The sequence below is a fragment of the Barbus barbus genome (genome assembly GCF_936440315.1).
Source record: "Barbus barbus genome assembly, chromosome: 37".
In the NCBI taxonomy this organism is placed as follows: Eukaryota; Metazoa; Chordata; class Actinopteri; order Cypriniformes; family Cyprinidae; genus Barbus; species Barbus barbus.
The window spans coordinates 18159482-18180332 of NC_136715.1; the positions used below are offsets into that span (position 1 = coordinate 18159482).

At 36.2% G+C, this 20851-nt stretch overlaps 2 protein-coding genes across 5 annotated transcripts in view; one reads left to right on the forward strand and one right to left on the reverse strand.

Annotated features, from left to right (window-relative positions):
• The window catches only part of LOC306856858 (guanine nucleotide exchange factor DBS-like), a 57368-nt gene that overhangs the window by 20820 nt on the left and 15697 nt on the right, over positions 1-20851 (reverse strand). For 2 of the 3 annotated variants that reach the window (XM_079396368.1, XM_079396370.1), the window contains exons 3-15: positions 20601-20715; positions 20349-20439; positions 18977-19096; positions 17909-18025; positions 17625-17774; positions 17218-17342; positions 15449-15563; positions 15212-15331; positions 13700-13891; positions 12543-12734; positions 11711-11888; positions 10485-10591; positions 9641-9729 (exon numbers count right to left, since the gene is read on the reverse strand). In XM_079396368.1, coding sequence (XP_079252494.1) covers positions 9641-9729; positions 10485-10591; positions 11711-11888; positions 12543-12734; positions 13700-13891; positions 15212-15331; positions 15449-15563; positions 17218-17342; positions 17625-17774; positions 17909-18025; positions 18977-19096; positions 20349-20439; positions 20601-20715 — 1711 coding nt within the window. The remainder of the gene's footprint in view (positions 1-9640; positions 9730-10484; positions 10592-11710; positions 11889-12542; positions 12735-13699; positions 13892-15211; positions 15332-15448; positions 15564-17217; positions 17343-17624; positions 17775-17908; positions 18026-18976; positions 19097-20348; positions 20440-20600; positions 20716-20851) is intronic. The other variant, XM_079396369.1, reaches the window with a different exon arrangement.
• On the forward strand, positions 295-5527 carry LOC306856859 (lactosylceramide 1,3-N-acetyl-beta-D-glucosaminyltransferase A-like). Of its 2 annotated transcripts, none has more exons than XM_079396372.1 (2): positions 295-368; positions 2976-5521. In XM_079396372.1, the coding sequence occupies exon 2, from the start codon at positions 3214-3216 to the stop codon at positions 4351-4353; it is 1140 nt and encodes a 379-aa protein (XP_079252498.1). In that variant the 5' UTR covers positions 295-368; positions 2976-3213; the 3' UTR covers positions 4354-5521. The 2 variants fall into 2 exon arrangements, with proteins under 2 accessions (XP_079252498.1, XP_079252497.1); XM_079396371.1 differs by lacking the exon at positions 295-368 and adding an exon at positions 1219-1306 and having other exon boundaries at positions 2976-5527.

Below are 20851 nucleotides of genomic sequence, written 5' to 3' on the forward strand. Positions count from 1 at the left end.
TACTTTAACGCGTGTCGGGAGGAGAGGATGAATTTACGTGTTGTTAATAACACAGGTAACGTTAAGTTAGGATTCAGCGCGAACTAACATGGCGGCGCCCTTTACCCCAACTAACACGGTCATTATAAAAGTGTTTAAACACTGTACCAAATACATTTACTTGCACATATTTCAGAATCGGAATATCAGATATTTTATAATATCATAATATATATTTGTGAATATTACTAATAAAAAGTCAAAACGACCCAGGTGTCATACATGACAAGCATGACGCGTCGCCATGGAAACAATAAGGCTAAACATTCTAAAATAACGGTCGCCTAACAAAACTCCCCCTCGAGGTCTCAGTTACTATATAGCAGAAGGTAACGTTTGTAAAATATTTGAACTTTTTGGCATTTTTGCCAATTTGGAGCCCTCTTCCATCTTTATTTGACCCTCTTAACTCTAGCTCTCTCTATACTAATTCTAACGTTATTCTTAAAAAAAAAAAAAAACTAGCTTTTCTAATCGTTTCGTATTCTATTTGTTTTCTTTTCATTTATTATACTATTAACAAAATCAAAAAAGGCTTGCTCTATTCTTTTTCCATCTGCTTTCTTATTATTTATTATATAATTTCATAAACAAACCTTGCTATGGGTACTGCGTTAAGCTAACTGGGCCTATTGTTACAGGCTTGCATATCATTACTCTTTTGTTGATTTTGATTGCTTCCATTGTCCTCATTTGTAAGTCGCTTTGGATAAAAGCGTCTGCTAAATGTCAAATGTTAATGAAACATCATCTGGAAATAACAGACAAAAGGGCAGCTCAGTTTTCACTTCTGTCTCAGTTAATGTTGGGTGTGTTAAAGCAGAGCACAAATTCTGAGTATGGGAAAGGGAAGTGGTGTGTGGTCAGTGTGGTGAAACTTCCCTTTCCTTTAAATATTTTGTTCTTCCTATAACATCCTAGCTACTATAACACCTGGAATGACCCTTCAGAAATCAGATTTTATTGCATCTTATTTGGTCTTATCCACTTCTCCAATAACACGATGACTTGCATTTATAGTGCTGAGGAATCAGATGACCCGAATTCTGTCAGAGAAGTCTCTCTTTTCACAGTTTGTTCGTATGATAAAATTGGCCAATGTTTAAAAAGAGGCATGTACTCCCACCCCCACCCATAAGGAAACACCCCCATTCAAATACAAGCTCCACCAGCAGCTACACACTACTGCTTTCAGTACAGATGGCCACAATACAACTGAGGTCCAGGGCTTAAAATTTTTTTACTACACCATGGATGGGCCTCAATGGTAAGTCATTTGTTTTTGACTAATCAGAGTTTCTGTGTGGAGATCTTTTCTGAAAAAAAAGCTAAGAGATTTGACTTTTGGACGCCATGTACAAAAAGTCTTTCCACTGGTCGAGGCTCCGAGACCTCATGCTAAATTTACACCGTTACTGTGGAGCTAAAAAAAAAGACTTTTTTCTGATGAAATCAGTCTGTTCTTTTAAACACGCTGTCAGTATCATATGATTGACTGTGTTAAAATATGAATTTTTGCTTGGAGTGTTTTTCATAGGAGTCACTTAGGGAGTGTTCAGTGATATATAAAATTAAATCCACACATAACCGAGAATCGTTACTGATAACGTCAAAAGAGAGGGTGTGATGGCTGGGATATAATGGGCAACACTGTTAGCTAAGGTGATGTGTTATATTAAACACAGTATAAATGTACTGTTTAAAGGCAAGTCAAACAATGTTGAAATTGCTGAATAAATTCACATGTGAAAATGAAGTGAAGGTTAGAATAAGGAAACCAGTTTCACTTGTAAAGCAATGCAAAATGTATTAAAATCTACATTAACAATCTTTTTACATATAACTTTATTTGTAATACATAATGAAATATACGCATTTCATTCTTAGGCAAGTTTTGATCAAAATGACTAACAATGGGATGGACGGTCATGCAGATTAATGTGAAACTAATAATTGCATGGAGCGGCTGGTGTGAGCAGGTGATCCAGTTTATCAGACGATCCATTCTGCTCCTGGCACTCAGCTGTTTAGGCTGTGGGATATTATGACATGCATTGTTGTTGGGTTGTGCCTTTTGAGTAGATTTGCTGCTGTAATGATCTTTTCGCGGTCGTGAATGTTTTGTACAGCACTCAGCAGATCAGCGTGTTCGGTGGTTTAAATCCTTTTATTCAGTGTAGCGCTGAGTCGACAATTGCTTTCATTCACAAGATCGATTCACCGAGTCTCCCCACATGGTCAAGGTTTTCAATGAGCTCTCGTAAAAAATTATGCAAACAGGCAGCATTTGTTAAAGAGGAATGTTGTTTTGAAAGCAAATGGCTTATATGTGACTGCAATTAACAAAAATTAAGTTTTAGAAATTAAAAGGTTTTTGGGGTTTTTTTTTAGCAAGGATGCATTAAATTGATCAAAAGTGACAGTAAAGTCTTCAAAAGATTTGTAGTTCAAATAAACACAGTTCTTTTTCAATTTCTATTCAGCAAAGAATCCTGAAAAAAAGAATTCGGAAGGATTGAAAATATCAGAAATTATTTCTGAAGGATCAAGTGACACTGAAGACCTCTGGCTGCTGAAAAGTCAGCTTTGCCATCACAGGAATCTAAAATATATAAAACAGTTATTTTAAATTGTAATAATATTTTATATTAATAGTAATAGTTTATATTTTTACTGTATTTTTTGATCAAATAAAAGCATCCCTGGTTAGCAGGTTAGCATCTAAGAAGCTTCTTTAAAAAAAAAATTAATCTTACTGACCCCAATTTTTCATTAATTGTAGTGTGTGTAAATACACACACACACACACACACACACACGCACACAGTGTTTAGAGTTTAAATATATAGTATATACATTAAATTTTTTTAATTATTTTTAGTTTTAAATCATTGCAATCCCTGTTTTGAAATCAAAATTTTCTTCTTTCTTTACAGAACACAAATGCATTGTTAATGCCATACAGTGGATTTTCTTGACTGACTGACGTTTTGCGTAAAGTTTAAGAAAAAGGACACAAAAAGGTGGAAAATGTTTTGGGTTACCAGCACATCTGCACGGAGATGACTACGACTGGCAAACCCAGTCCTGGAAAATCATCGAGAGCAGTATACCTGGATTGCATTAATGGACTTGACAAGAGAGACGGGTTGAGATCGTGCGCAGCTAAGCAGAATGTTCATGAATTGCAGAAGGGTGAGAAAATGGCGTTTTCTACAGCTTGTCTCCATGTGCTGTGTCATGTCAGTCCTTATGGTTTGCTGGGACCATGTAGACCACAGCGTTGTGAGCCACGTGAAATCATACTCCTACCGCTACCTAATCAACAGCTACGATTTCATCAACAAAAGCCTCAGCGTCAGCCCAAAGCAGGCCTCCAGGTTTGGTAGCTTCCCTTATTTGCTAAACAACGAGGACATTTGTAAAGACAAAGACGTGCTGCTTCTCCTTTTCGTGAAGTCCTCCCCAGGAAACTTCAGAAGACGACAGGCTATTCGCTCCACTTGGGGCAACGAGTCCTACATAAGTCACAAGCTGGGCGTTAACGTCAAAGTAGTGTTTGCTATGGGAGTTCACCCTGTGGCGCGCTTTGTTAGCTCACTGCAGGACATATTGCACAAGGAGCACATGAACCACGGTGACCTGGTTCAGCAGGATTTCCTTGACACATTCCACAACCTCACTGTGAAACTGCTGCTTCAGTTCCGCTGGACGCACGAAAACTGCGCCCATGCCAGCTTCCTCATGACTGCGGATGACGATGTCTTCATCCATTTGCCCAACCTGGTGCGCTACCTTCAGGACCTCAGAAGACAGAACGTGCGCAACCTTTGGGTCGGCCACGTTCATAGGGGGGCGCCTCCCGTGCGCCGCAGGAACAGTAAATACTACATGCCCTTCGACATGTACCAGTGGTCTTCCTACCCAGATTACACCGCCGGTGCGGGGTACGTGGTCTCTGGCGACGTGGCAGCCAAAATCTATCAGGCCACACTGTCTCTGAACGCCTCTATGTATATCGATGACGTCTTCATGGGTATCTGTGCCATTGCAGCAGGTGTCTCGCCTCAGGAACACGTTTATTTCTCGGGTGAAGGGAAAACGCCCTATCACCCATGCATCTATGAAAAAATGATCACCTCTCATGGACACGAGGACGATATTAGGTACCTATGGAAGGTTGCGACCGCCCCGCAAGTAAAAAGTATTTCATCTGGACTGGTTGGGAAACTCTATTGTACGGCTGTGAAAATGAGGCTGCTTTGTAAGCCGTACTTTACAAACACGTATTCATGCATGGCAGCTTTTACATGACGCGCTATGAAGTCCGAGCAGTATTTCATTTTTTTCTCTCTCTCTCTCTCTTTTGTTTACTTTTGCTTTAAATGTTAAATATTTTGTCAGTTCCCAATAAAGTTAAAAGCTGTGCGCCCTATGCATTTGTTTTGCACTTTTCTTTTCCATTTCTCATCTCTGTATTGCAAGACAAATAAAGAATTTATATGTCATGGTAGAAAAAAATATCATAGTAATTTTACTGTGTTGTATGATTACAGTTATGAAAAATACTCAAGAATTATCATGAACTGAGAATGAGAATGAAACTAAAAAAGGATAAGGAGAAAATGAATAATAACATTTAATTAATACTTAGTACTAGTAAAACTAATATTAAAAGCAATATTAGCATTTAATTTATTTTAAAAATTTATCATCGTGAACATACTGCCACTTGGCCAAAAAACAAAAACCCCAAACCATTTACACCATAATAAAAGCCATCGTTTATGGGAGGAAATGGGGTTTGACATTTTAGCATATTCTAGTTTCAGTTCCTGTGCATTAAGACTGTATTTCGCTACTAAGAAAGTATATGTTTCACTGTGGCTTGCTATTAGAGAGTGTGTCTTAACTTTCTGTCATGTTGCAAAGGTCATATGCTTCTGCTTAAAGCTTTCAAACATTTTAATGAACTGAGGGTGCTACTTGTGAAGGAAGATTTTAACAAGTTACATTTTGCTACAGTAAATCTAAGCCTATTCAGATGTATTGCATTGTGACATTATTACCATGACAACTAACCCTCAATCTCATCAACCAAATACAAAAAATATTATTCTTCATACTGTAATGTGTGATAAGAACTGAGAATAATTAGAATAAGAAGAATGAAACTTCAGAATGCGAAAACACTGCCAAAAATGTACATAAGTGTTTTTATTTCCCACTATCATTCTGAATTAAAATCAATTAAAGTGTTAATTCCATCATTTTTAAAGCAGTTTGATTCTCTCTTTGACTACTCTTGTACCAAATAATTTTTTTCTAGATTATTTTAACAACAACAGTAGTGCCGAAACCTATACTCAAATTATTTTTGCGGTGCATTCGGTTTAGTTAATTATAATATGCTAAAGAAACACCATTTGTGTTGAAACTACATGAATCACTTTAGTTGCATGAACTAAAATTAAACAGGGAAGAAATGAAGTGCTGTTTTGTTATTTATTTATTTAAGTCTTTGATATTTGAAAGAGTTTTTGTTACGGTTAAGTTTTAGTGGTTTAAATGCTAAAGAGCAGAGCTTGTGGGTGGGGACATGAATAAAGTGTACGTTGTTTGACTCAGTAAGACATCTGCATAAAGTAATTTCCCTATTTGTTCAATGAATTTATGCACACTTAAAATGCACAAGCAGATTGATGCACTAGCATTCTAGGCACGTGGGGGTAATTTCCCAACAAAGTTATATATATATATATATATATATATATATATAGGAAGAGTTTATTTGCAAAAACCGATTGCCGTGCATTATTCTCCACGATCTGAACCCTAAACACAAGCGCCCTTGTTGTTTGTTTTAGGGTTAAAAATGAAAAGGATAGTTCACCCAAAAATGAAAATGACCGTTCATGCGTTCACAAGAGAGTGGCGTTCCAGCAGATGACATAGGACATAGGCGTAGCATAAGCTCCGGTAAGAAGTGTTGAACGCGGAAGCGCAGAGGATTTGTAAAGAAAAATAACAGATCATTTTGATATAAGCCAAGAGGAGACTGGATTTCCTTTGTTGTCAACTTGGCTCTTGTGAGACTAGCATATTCTTACGCTACGCCTACATCATCTACTGGAACGCCACTCTCTCATGTACACGCAACAGTTAGAGAGAAGCTAGAGATTACAGTTTATAAAGTTTAAAATATGCATATTATTCTAACACATTTGCATCAATTCACTTCAGAAGGCCTTTATTAACCCACAGAGCCATGGGGAGCACTTTTTATGATGGATGCATGCACCTTCTTGGACTTCTATTGGACTACTGAATCTCAACACCCAGTCACTGCCATTACAACACTTGGAACAGCGTCTCCTGTCCTTGTTTAATGTGATTATTAGTTAATTCTGTTCCAGGTGTGTTTGTGTAATTAGCCTGTGTATTTAAGTTCCTGCCTGATCAGTTTCGTGTCGTCTGGTGTACTCGTTACTCCCCGGTGTTCCTGTATGTGTCAGCCTTGCCTTGTCTTGCCCTGCCTTGTTTGGAGTCATTAAAGACTGTATTTTGAGTTTACTCCTCATCTCCGTGTTCCTCGTTCATCCCTGCTGTGTGCACCGTGACACCGAGCAGAGAGTAGAACTTTTGGTAACACTTTATTTTACGGTTACATCTATTAGTTGCTTATTAGCATGCATATTACTAGAATATTAGCCATGTATTAGTGCTAATTAAGCACATATTAATGCCTTATTCTACATGACCTTATTCTACATCCCTAATCCTACCCAATACCTAAACTTAACAACTACCTTACTATTAATAAGCAGCAAATTAAGAATTTATTGAGGGAAAAGTCATAGTTAATAGTTAACAAGTGTTACCTATTCTAAAGTGTTACCGAACTTTTCATAATGCATGAAACTTTGTAGCTTGCCAAATGTGTAAAAAGGAAGAAGTGGGTATATTCTCTTCTTTCTTAAATATCTTTAACAAATTTATTACAAACATCTATTCCGTTTGGGAGCAGTTAAAAATATATACCAAATATTAAAGGGGTCCTATTATGCTTTTTCACTTTTTGAATTTTAGTCAGTGTGTAGTGTGTATGTTTGGGCATAAAAAAGATCTACAAAGTTACAAATCTCAAAGTCCACTCCAAAGGGAGATATTTCGTTTTTTTAAAAATCCCTTTTCAAAAATGACAACGAACGGCTTGTTTGGACTACAGACTTTTTTTTCGGGTGTTGTGATATCACAAAATTTAATTTATAATTAAAATAAATCCCATCAACAGAAATTCGAATGGTTGGGGGGTGGGAATATTCAAGGTCGTAGTTGGTTAGCTTGGATGAGTGCATCAGACAAGATGACAATGATTATTTTACCCCAAACGTCTTTTTCCTTCCTAAAGCAGACAATGTCAGGAAACAGTGGTTGGAATTTATTTTTTAACTCTGTTCCTGAGTATTATAACCCCAATTTGGTACTGTGTGCTGTGTATTTTACTGAGGACAGCTTCCACAACATGAGGGAGTACAGTTCTGTTTTCGCCAAAAAGCTTTGCTGAAAGATAAAACAGTTCCCACTTAAATTACTGACAGTACAATACAGGGCAATGATATAATCTGCAGAATTTACACTTCACTTATGAGACTATGGTATAAATAAATTCAACTGTATAAGAGTTTCACTGCAATTCATGTTATAATGTTAGAATTAAAGAACAATAAGCATAATACATATTACCTTTGCACTTATCTGTATATAGTAAATGAGTTATTTTTAAGCGGTTGTTGACATTGTATCTAAAATGTGATTATATCCGTGCATGCAAAGGTTCTGTGCGATCCTCTTGTTCAATATTCTCGGGGTCTGAATCTGGCTCAAAGTGATATGGCAATATTGACGCCATCCTTAACTATACCGGAGCAGATGGAACTTGCTGCTTTGGCAAGGGGCGGGGCGGGGCAGTACTGAAACACCATCTAAGCTGTTCGCCAATCACAATGCACTGGGTCAGCTAACCAATCACAACACATTTAATTTTTCGGAAGACGGGCCATCGTCAAACCTGGAACTAATCAAGCCGTTTGTGCCAGGCTGGGGAGAAAGGTATTGTAATAATGTAAACTATGTGAAAAATAATGAGTTTTTCGAACCACCAAGCATAAGAAAATTTTCTAGTACACCCCCAAAACAAAATCAAGACTTTGTAAAAGAGCATAATAGGACCCCTTTAAAAAAACGTCTGTTAAGTTCGCATCCTGGCAAAACTTTTTCAGGAAGACTGATATTTCTACAAGCAGAGGTCATAAGGTCAGTTGCTTTTACAGACATCAGTATGCACATGAAAAAGTATGTTGCGTGAGATACCAGCAAGAAGACTGATAGTTTGCTCAGCCATCACATCAAAAATAAGCTACAAGCTACAAAAACCAAAATGTTAACAACATCACACTTTGGTTTTACAGGGCAAAAGTACAGATGTTTCACAATATAAATTTCACAGTTTAAAAAACCTATATATAGCAGCATATAATGTAAAAAGCAGAAGCGGCGAGTTGTAAAATTAGAGATCATAGTCGTGGGTAGTCCAAAATACAAGAGAGAGTGCATCACGCAAAGTAACAGTATTGGTGTCAGACCTCTGTCGTGTGTGTCATGTGTTCCTGCCTCTTGTGTCCTTATTTGGTTTGTTTCATGTTCTTGTTTCATGTCATTAGTAGTTTATTCAAGTCTAGCCGTGTCCGTTAATTTACCTGTGTATTTATAGTCCTGTCTGTGTAGTGCCATTTCGTCTGGTCTACTCGTTATCCCCGGTGTTTGATGTCTGTGTTTGCCTTGCCTTGTCCTGCCCTGTCCTGTCTTCAGTAAAGTATGTTATTTGAGTTTACCTCCTCATTTGCGTGTTCCTGTGTCCTCCCTCGTGTGTGCACCGTGACAATTGGAGACCCATCAGTTAAATGTTGCTTGACCTATTTGATGTCAAAAATGCTGTGTCCTGAGCCATTAACCAGATATGTGATTTACTTTACTGTATGTTCTGAGTGAGATATAAGATGTTGCCAAACTAGTTAATACTGTACATCCAGAAATTGCGTCAGATGTATGATCAAATGTGTGTCACCACAAACCATTAGACTTTGAGTCACTGCTTTGGTGGTGTCAGTTTCTCATGAAAACATTTTGCCCAATAAGCAGAATAGGCTATTTTCACAAGGAGTTGTTGAATGTGTTAGGAAAAACTTGAGGCTGAGTGAGTTGTGAATTTTCATTTTCGGGTGAATGTATAAATGTTGCTCTGCTGTTATTTATATATAGGATTATTTATAGTATATACTATATTTAGTTATTATATAACTAAACTGGAAAAAAGGCTTAATAAAATATATAAATATTAGAAGAAATGGATTGGATTGGTTGGATTGATTTCAATTTACAGCTTCAAGACACATTTTAATCTAGCTATAAAATAAGTACCTTAAAATCAATTCAGATGGGTAAAACAGTGTTGTACTTTTCATAAAGAGAATCTCTGACACCACTAAATATACTTGACCATATTTTGTGAGACGCTCTTTCTCAGAAGACATGTTCTTACCTGCGTCTGTTTGAAAGTGACTCTTCTGTTTCATTGTTCATGAGGACAAGACTCGACCCCCCTTGCCCTCCTTCATGCATGACCTCAATCTGTGAGAAACCACAGGAAGACAGAGCTATACACTGACACTGTAACTGCAACTAGACACTGGTCAAAAACTTTATAAGATTCAAATGAAAGAAAATGGCTTTGTTTGAATTGAATGTATACAGTAAAATATTTTAGAGGCAAGATCTAATCCCAGGCTAACTAGGTTTTTATACATACAAATGCTTATTAGATGTGTAAAAATTATATTTCTATCATGACAACTCTCTGAAGATTTTAGCATGATAATCGATAAGACAATGTACACTAGTTGGTCTTGGCAGAATAGATTTGCTACATCTTCTGCTGCTAAATTGCTACTGCTGTTGGTTATTGCTGTAGTTGTAGATTATTGCAGCTGCTTCTGCTGCAAGCAAGTACAGGAATTTGCTACTCCTAATACATATGCAGATACGGTGCTGTGAGTATTTAAGACATACTGCTGCTGCACAAACAGCATATATAATAATCCGTAGTAGATCTGTACAGGTGGAGCTGAGGAGATGAGGATTTCAGAGGAACTCTGAAAGCGTGCTGCGAAATGCTTTAGTGGATGCTAACGAGCCATTTAACTGTAAAGCAGCAAGCTCATTGGCTGCGTATGCAACATGAACCAATCAGCTTGTGCCAAGTAGTTTAACGCTGGAATACCATCAGTTTGAATAAACGACTCATCAGCATGCACCATCTAGAGTTTCATGACAGAACTTGGCATTTATTTCAGATTTGACCATGTAAATGACACAAACTTATATACCTTGATGCCACCTTTGGCTTTGGCTCGAATATTCTTCCTTTTTGCCAGCTCTGCGTCACTGGGCTGCTTACTGGCGCAGGAGTTTTCTGTAGCTTTGCGATTTGATGCTGTTGAGTTTAAAACAGAGTTAAACAAGCTGGAATGCATTCATATTTTCCACTTAAAGGAGACATATTATACCCCTTTTTACAATATGTGATATAAAGTCTCTGGTGTCCCCAGAATGTGTCTGTGAAGTTTCAGCTCAAAATACCCCACAGATAATTTATTATATCATTTTGAAAATGCCTATTTTGAGTGGAAGCAGAAACACTCTGATTTTCGTGCCTGTTTCTTTCAATCCAAATGAGATGTTGCTCCCGGCCCCATTCCAGAATAGAGCTGCGCCATTTCAGCTCGTACCTGCTAAAAACATCTGTTTTGGTTCTGATTATCATGCTTATCACAATGAAATCATGCGTTTTAAACCATATTATTTTAAACTTCTGATATAGGGTTTTCTGAGCGCACACAGACAGAAAGCGGCTGTCACAGCATGTGAGCACTAAACTAAGTTCTCGTTCACACACAGGTTTACGTTAAAACACACACCAGTTACAAAAACAGTCAGTTATGTCTGTGAAGGTAAACAGCTGGGAAATAAATGGCATGATTATTTTAGATCTGTGTGGCAGCAGCATACAGTAAATAAATCAATAAATCCACTGCTCTGTCTCTGAGGCTGGGACTAAATAGTGGTCTGTGCTCGTCTGTGCAGCCAAAGGCAGAACAGTTAGCATGTTTTGCTCAAACATTCGCCATGGCATTAGAACTGGTACACCGTTGTAGCTTGCGAAATCAAAATGACGGCGCAGCGGGTGGAAATTTACAGATTAAGGGGCAGTAATATTATAATGAGATCCCTTTGCCACGTCACCAAAGGGAGCGAAATCAGACACGCTCGTTTTTTTTCAGAAGTTTGCAGAAAAAGGCTTACTAAAAAAGTTACTGGGTTAATCTTTTCCACGTTTCCTTGGTTGGTAGATGCACTGAGGACCTGATTATAGCACTTGGATAAGTCAGATTTTCATGATATATCACCTTTAAATAAAGCCTGAGCATTTAATCCTCAGGTTATAAACCTGAAACGAGGACATGCTTCTGGAAAATAAAGGTTAAGTGATAAGATTACAAACAAATGTACGCATTTCAGTCAACATAGACCTGTTGTTTTTTTTTAAACTTACTAGGTGCAGTGTGATGTGAGATTTTATGTGAAGTACGTTTTGGTGAAGATTCTGGTCGAGGTGCTACTGTCTGCACTGGCCTTGTTTGCTTTGCAGAAAGCTTTTTCAGACTCGCGTGTCTTTTCTCAAACATCTCTTGAACGTCATCCAGCCTTTTCAGAGCAGTTTGAGCTTTGCTCTGCATGGGACGAGATAACAGTGATTATACATAAAATCAGTCGTTTATCAGAAACAGATGAACGGTATCATTACAACTACAGTGGGCTCTAAAATCTGGGATTCATCTAGTTTAAAATTTAAAGCAAATTTGAAATAAATGATAAATATTTAATATTCAGTACTATTTCTAGTTCAATCATTGAATAATGAACAATAAGGCAGCATAACTGCTGCAGTCACTAAAAGGAGGATATATAAAAAAAATTATACATTCTGAGATGTTAATATTTCAACACAAATTAATATAATATGCAATATTTTTAATATAATAATTATGTCATTTAGAATATTTTATAGTAAACATTTGGTAACACAATAAGAATCTTTATTAATGTTAGTTAATAAAAATGCAGCTGTTCTTTGTTAGTTCATATTACCTCAGGTTCATTAAATATAATATAATATAAAAGTTTTGATTTTAAAAATCTATTAGTACATGTTGAAATTAAAATTAGCTATAACATTCTTTATTAAATGTTCATGTTAACTAATGTAGTTGAAAAAAATAGAATCTTAATGTAAAGTGTTACCAGCAATTTGATTAATTACTAAAAGTATATTTTAGATTTGACTGTATACAAAAGTGTTCAACTGTAAACTGATTCATTTGTACCTTGACCCACTCTGAGAGGACGATCTCATACTGGTTGCTGAGGTCTTTGAGGTGACTGAGCTGCTGTTCTTTGGCTGAATTCATGTACCGCTCGATGTCCTGCAGCGCTGCTTCTGCACCTTCCTGTGTCTGGCATCTGTCTACAGCCTGAGAGGCCAACAGATACACTCCACTCTCACACCACTGGTTCACCTGCCAACACACAAACACAGAGGCACATCAGTGCATCTATTTCTCTTGGACCCAATTTAAAATTTCATTTAGAAAAATCATTTAATTTGGTGATATTATATCCATAAAACTGATTAAAGAAAGCTGTTATAATAATTTTTATGACAAACACAGATCAAATTTAAGTCACCCACACATGGTGTTTTATTTGTTATCTACACTGAAAAAACAAAATGCTATAGAAACCATATTTATTATTGTGTAAATGTCACAAACAATTACAAAGCAGTAACACACTGAATTAAACAATATTTTAAAGCAGAAAAATTAGCATTTTCTTGTAAAACATACTTCAGTAATCTTGGTTTTGCTTGAAAATTCTTTTTTTTTACTGCGGAAAACTAAAACTAAACTGTTTTGTTAACTGAAACAGCTGAAAATTTAAAACAAAAATCAGATTAAACCTGATGTTGCCTTAGCAACTATCTGAAATAAAGTTGAAATTGAAAGTTAAAAATAAATAAAAGTAACAAAAGCACATAAATTATTAAAACGTTGATTAAACTTAAAATGAAAACAGAAAATATAAAAATAAGCTAATTCAGAATATTAATAGATAATATAATAGTATATAAATAATATACTATATACAGTGCATAAGCGCAATTTTTGCACGGAAAAATATTATTTGGTTTATATTTTTGTTTATTTTCCTCAACCTTTTTCTTGTTTTACTCTTATATGAAATAAAATTTTGTAAAAAGGCAAATTATTAAAAAATTAAATAAAGATATATAATGCAGAAACTAGTCTTACTGTTTTAACTTTTTTCTTTTTTTTTGTAAATGTCTTTGTCTTCTGACAACCTGCATGTCATCTCTCAAAATCAAACCTTTTCCATGTCTGGAATCAATCACCCCAAGGTACAAACTCAATGTTAATGTGCCTGTGTGGTCATTTGACAGGGTGTGTGTTGTTTCACGAACCTCGTCGATTCGTTTGTGGATTTCAAGTGATTTGGTCAGAATGTCACGTTTCTTTTTGGCCTCATTGCTGAAGTCGTCACAGATCCGACGCAGTTCAACACACTTCGGCCGGATGGAGTCCACGGCGTAGTGGTTACTTTGAATCAGCTGGTCACCATGCTGAGCGTGAAGCTGAGCTTTCTCCAAAGACTCCTGTACAGATCAATAAACACAAAGCTCAACATATGAAGAATGATTTACAATGCTGTCTTGACTGTTACTAGTAATTGACTTGCAGTGTCATAACAACAACAATGGGTTATGTTTGTGTCTTTTATTCATTCTTGAAGTTCAGTTCTATTTACCGCATACTTTCACACAATACCTGCACGTTCTTGGCATTCTGAAAAAGGCCAAGAAGAAACATGCTTTATCTTTCTAGATAAGCTTGGTGGTGTTAAGTTAGTTAAAAATCTTGGCGGTGACCAACATTCCATGTTCCCACCAACATTCCATGTTCAGAATCAGCATCAAAACCTGCCCTGGTAACCAGTACTCCTGGTCTTTTCAAGATACACTTGTGGTTTTAATTCTTGGAAACATATGTCTAAACTAAAACAAAAGAAAGATTAATTTTAATAAAACCATTTAAAAATGCAAATATATATAAATGTGAATAAATAGTCTTTTTGGTTACACTTTATTTTGTTAGTCCACTTTAGACATTCTACTAACTATAAGTAACTTTGTACTACATGTCAACTAATTCTCATTAATTTGCAACTACATGTCTACTAACTCTCAGTAGGTTTAGGTTAGTAGAATAAGTTGACATAAACTTGCAAAGTTTCTCATAGTCAGTATGTTGTATGTTGTGGACCCATCAAAATAAAGTGTTAAAAGATATTAAGCAGAGAGTCTACTAATACTCTAATGACTGCTAGTTGACATGTAGTTGCAAAGTTAAAACTATTAGTGGACTATTGAAATAAAGTGTTACCGTATTTTTTAAATATTATAAATGTCACTTGACTTTCCTTATTTTACTTAATCCAAACTTTCTGGTAGTCTTTCATGGCTTCAATAAAAATATTACTCAGCACAACCGTTTTCAACATACAATAATAAGAAATGTTTCTTGAGCATCAAATTAGAATGATCTCTGAAGGATCACGTGACACTGAAGATTGATGAAAATGCATCCTTGCCATCACAGAAATTATATTTTACAATATATAAAAATGGAAAACAGTTATTTTACAGTTATTTTATTCTGTTGTCATTTTGATCAAATAAATGCAGTCTTGGTGAGCAAAAGAAATATCTTTTAAAAATGATGTATTATTCATTTATTTTCATTATTAATTTGACCAGCAGTGTACAGGATTATATAAATATGCATTTATACAGTGTTTGGGGAAACTACTGGTTTAACCCAGCCAGCGGAACAACTGGTTATTGATAAGCCCACTATGTAAACTCAATGGACTGCTTTGGATACCAGGCCTAATTTGGGATTCAAAAGATTTTGACCTGAGCTTTGTCCTCCAAAGTTTTCAGATCCCCCAGTAGATAATCCACCCGAGCCACACAGTCCCCAGTGTCAGACAGGCCCAGCAAGTTCTCCGTCAGGTCATCCAGAGAAACTTTCACCTGATACAACAGATGCAACAGACCAATTTCAGCTTGGTTGACTACTCAACCGCTCCAGGGATATTTGGTATAATGACTGCCAACTAAGTATACAGAGGCACATCCATTGCATCGTACCTCTCTGAAGTCCTGCTCAAAGTGGCGTAATTGTAAACACTGCTCTAATTTGAGGTGATGCCTCGACCAGAACTGTTCAAACGCATTCTCCGTCTCATCGAGCTGTGCTAACAACCTGAGACAAACAAACAAACGCGTTTACAGTGTGCATGTCAGAGGAGCTGAACTGAATTAGATTTCACAGAGAAACATGAGATGACAACAGGCTTTAATAGCACAACTGTAACAAGAACTACTCAAGTCTGGTTAAAATAGAGGAAATGGCATAAATCCAACATGAAATCCAAAAATACTTTATGTTCCTATTGACTCATGGTACAAGTTAAAAAATTGCTCATTATCTTTCTTCAGAATGTAACTTGTTCGGTGACGCCATCAAGATCTTTATTTGCATTCCTGATGGTTAAAATCTGCAAGAAAGTCAATATTCTGTTTTGCTTACGTAGGCCTATGTCATATTCTGAATGAACACGTAGCCACCCAGAAATGCGTTACGGCATAATTCCAGCTAATAAGTTTCAAACAAATGTTCTTGCAGTAACGATGATAAAACGCTATTCAAAGTTATCTGGTCTGTAATAATGTTCTCAAAAAGAATGTATTAGTTCCAAATTTGTCTGGCATTTTTAAATATTACTACTTATTTTGAACATTCAAAGATTCAAGAAGTAACGTCTCCATGATGTTTGCAAAATGATAAAATGGAATGTTCCCTTAACGTTCACAAAACGTTAGGATAAAAGCTAATGGAAAAAGATCAAATGGAATGTTTGCATTACCAACATTCTTTTGTTAGCTGGGATTCTACTTAACGGTGCAGTATGTAAAAACCTGTGCGAACCTACAGTATGGTGAATGACGTCAAGTTTACCGCTGCAATATGGCAAACGGCTTACCTATAGCGGCCCATAGAAACAGTCGCTAATGAGGCATCTACGTATTTATATATCTATGGTTGAAATGGATACTGCAAAAACAAAGACATTCCGTCCCAGAACTTTCCCGGAACGCACATTTCAGAGCATTATTTTTCAGAGAAACTGCTATGTAAACGTAACATGTTTCCTAAATATCTACAAACATATTATGTTATTTTTTGGCTTTAGAAGAGTCCAAAACTTACATACAGCACCTTTAAGCTAGAGTTTTATAATTGATCGTTCGCAAAGAGCTTGATTGACAGGCGATCTGACCAATCAGAACGTGGATATTATGTGCTGTCGCTGCTATCCGCCATCTTACCAGATACGGCCTGTCTCCATAGAAATACATGTTAAAACAGGGTAAAAAAAAAAGATCGACTTTGTCAATATAACTAAATATAATTATGTGTGGAGGGTTAAGCTGTGCTGTTGCTGGCTGCCAAGGTAACGGCAATAAGCTGCTAAGGTATTCCTTTAAAGTATTTGTTTTGCATACCAGAAAATCTGTAATTTGCATGTGCATGGCTTGCAGCGCTTAAGTTAAATACTGAGTATTAAATAATCAAATAATACATTAAAACGTGTGGTCTTATCATGCTGTGGACAAAATCCCGGGAGCTGTATATGCATATGAGCGCTCATCTGTTATCAATGCAGGTTAACCGTGACGCTTCACATAATTTTTATAGGTTTCACATGTTTCTGCATGAGAACATGATGTGTAACTTAGTTTGAGATGGGCATTTTTTGTCGGTCATGGCAACAGTAACTAAGGGTGGGTGCGGATTTTACATACGGTCAATGAATTGTGTTACTTTTTGTGTTCGGCAAAATGTTTTGACAAACCTCTCAACAGTTGTTTGGTTCTCTACCTCATCTGGGTTCAAAATGTGGCTCTCGGTTTTGTTTGCCTGGTCTTTGATACAGGACAGCAGAGTATTTCCTTGCTTTATAGCCAATTTCAGCTCCTCCTATGCAGGGAGAAGGAAACGTGGCATATGAATACTGAAATCATTTGTATATATGCAAAAGATAAATATAGGCAAGATACTGTTGCCATGTCTTGTTGCTCCACACTATGCTAGAAACGGTTCCCAAGGTCACGGAACCGTTAAAAGACAATTGACTGATTTAACATTAGGCAATACAGTAGGCAATAAATTAAAGGAAAAACTATAACAACATGCATTAAAGAAATCAAACGACAACATAAGAACCAACACGAACTACTGTTTATAAATGTTATGTGCTACCTTGAGCTTATCGTGTTTTTCTGTGTGTGTGATGAGTAAATCTTTGGTGCACTGCACGTCATTGGGAAGTTCGGTTTCTGCCAAGCCAGTTCCAAACTGCTGCAGCATCTGTGCTGTGCTCTTCACCGTTAATGCAAAGTTCTCAATGGCCTATAGGGCACAACACATGAACACAGTCTGAACAGATAATATATAGGGAAGGTTACATTTTTTTATGTTGTACATACAGCACATTTATGTTTTTGTCTGTCTGTAAATACAACATTCATATTTAACTTTCGTACTGTGCGATGGTGAATCCATTGACTGTGGCAGTAGTCCAGGGTTCCCCCGAGATCGCAGGTCAGCTGGCCTTTGTCAATGTAGCCATGCAAGTCTGACAGGGAATTTAGCATAACAATCTAAAGAGAAGAGAAAGGAACAAAGAATTACCCATAATATACATTAATTGTACTTGGGGTCCCGAAACTAAATGTTTGTTCTACATTACTACAATGCTGCAGGTGAAGACTGCATTAACAGTCGTGCCTGATAACCACTCATGCTTTCACAGGAAATCACACTTCGCAACTTTGCAAACTTTGAGTTTGTTAAAATATGCATGCAAACATTTTACAAGACATATATGGTAAAAAAAAAGCACTTCTATTTATTTTTCTGTTAACTTGTGTATAATTAAAGATGAAAAACTGCTGAAATCCTCATTACACTGCAATGGCAACAATGTTGTAAAACTGGGCACAAAATAGGTTAATAAACAGTTGTTCACACTAAATTCACTCACACTGTTTACGGCTGTACTATTAAAACAATGAGTATTTTTAATGTTTACGGATTGGCCCCATTAATTTCCTTAGTAAATTCCCCACTGATATCTATGACTAACTTATCTAGCTCATCTGCTGATGGCATTTTGTGAAATTGAAGTATGTACTGTATATGGCAGCACAATCTTCATTTCCTTAGCGTCACAAGAGTAGCAGCATGCAGATGACTGCCATAGACACATGATTTACACAGTTGCATTACACACGTTCCCCGCCACTGCGTTGATGTGTGAGCAGTGATAAGGCATCGCTTTATTGCACAGTGCAGGAACCTCAAAGTTTTTGTAACACTGTCCCCTGGATCTTCTAAAGTGGTGTTAAAACAGGGTTAGATATTACCTGTAGGTTAACACCCTTTCAGACATGCATAATGCAACAGGGTGACTGTCTGTGTCAATAATTTAGTGGATGAGTGATCATGGTTACAAACACTTCAGGGGAGCCATGCGCATCGTATGGTCGAATGAACGTGAATGACAAGCTGAGGGTCCAGACAGACAGACAGACAGACAGAGTCATGCTTACCGGTACCTTCAATTTGAAGTCATCCCTATGTAACCGCATACTGACATCAGCGATGGCCCTCTGGAGGAGACGGGAGGGTTTTAAAACCAGAACAAGCTGGAGATTTCCTGGAAAGGAGCCCTTCGGGTCATGAAAGAAAATTAAACATACAAGTTTTGACTTCTTTCTTTGACAATTCTGTGAAATCAACTATATGTGAAACCATATAAATACTTCTGATACGTCTTTGTAACTTGTGGAACTGATTAAAAAATTATTAATTTATATTATATTTATATTTTATGTCTATATTTATGTTTGTTAAAGTATTATATTTATAAAGATATCAACATAATATTTATAAAGGTATAATATATCTGTCAGTCGTGTGTGTCATGTGTTCCCGCCTCTTGTGTCCATATTTGGTTTGTTTCCTGTCCTTGTTTAATGTGATTATTCATTCATCCTGTTCCAGCTGTGTTTGTGTAATTAGCCTGTGTATTTAAGTTCCTGTCTATTCAGTTTGATTTCGTCTGGTCTTCTCGTTACTCCCTGGTGTTCCTGTCTGAGTCAGCCTTGCCTTGCTTTGCCCTGCCTTGTTTGGAGTCATTAACGACTGTTATTTTGAGTTTTTCCTCATCTCTGTGTTCCTTGTATCATCCTTGCTGTCTTTATATACATTGTCACGGTGCCGTGACAATGTATATAATTAAAAAGTAAAAAAAATACTTTTCCAAGTAGTAAATAAAAAAGAGATTGTAGAAGTACATTTGCTGTAAGTATATTTTAGTTGCTGTTTTTTATTATAATAATATAATATATAATTTTTATTTTAATAAGTATTCTTATTATTGTTGTTATATATATTATTAAAAGTATTCTTTTATTTTATTAAATTGCAAAAATTAAATCACTAAATATTACTAATATTAGAATAACACTCTTATTAAATAACACTTACTGTAAAATAAAATTTCAAAACTTAAAAAAAAGTCAAATAAAAATGAGCAAATGTCTTAGTATTTTTATGTCCTCATTTGCTTCAATGACAGCAGAACTTCTAATAGAACTTGTAATAAAATATAATATAGATAGTGTATATATATATATATATATATATATATAGTAATATATAGTATAACTTGTAATAGAATAATAAATATATATATTTGTGTGTGTGTGTGTGTGTGTATGCACATACATAAATACAAATTAGACAATTAAACATACATAAAGTAATTTAATAGTCCAGCTGAACCTACTTTGTTCAACTAGATTTCAATTGATAGGCCTATCGATTTTTACATCTTGATACTGTACATCTTGTTCTTTTTACTTGTATCTATAAAGGTCATGTTAACTTCATAAAGCTTCAGCAAGAGCCTGTACAAACCGCTATCCGTGCCAGAGAAGTGATTGCTGAGTTCCATTTGTCCTTCCTGCGGTCCAGGATGATGATGAAGCCAATGCTAGCAGCATCCATGCTGAAGGATGAAGGACAGAAACAGACAGGTCAAGCATTAAAACCAAAACCATCAGACAGAAATCAAGCAGAAAAGTGCATGTTCCTACAGCTGGTTTCACTAAACATTTGGAAAAACATTACCAATGGCTAAAAACCTTAGAAAAATAAATGAGGTTTCACCTTGGTATGCTGGTCAGGTATGTGACAACATTAACGAAATCCTCATCGGACACTTCATTAAATCCTGAGAACTCTGGGAAGGTGATGATGGGAGATCCTTCTTTTCCTCTTCCTCCTGCAAAAATGTTGAGGAATTTAGTGCTTATTTAAAAATAGTGCAAAAAAAAGTTTTAACATGTTAAATGGCACTCTGGCATTTTGATTTATGTATTTATATTTGCTAATTTATTATATTTCTAAAAGTATATTAT

What these genes read in the sequence shown, in the direction of transcription:
- LOC306856859 (XM_079396372.1), top strand. Translation starts at nt 3,214, where the DNA reads ATGTTCATGAATTGCAGAAGGGTGAGAAAATGGCGTTTTCTACAGCTT.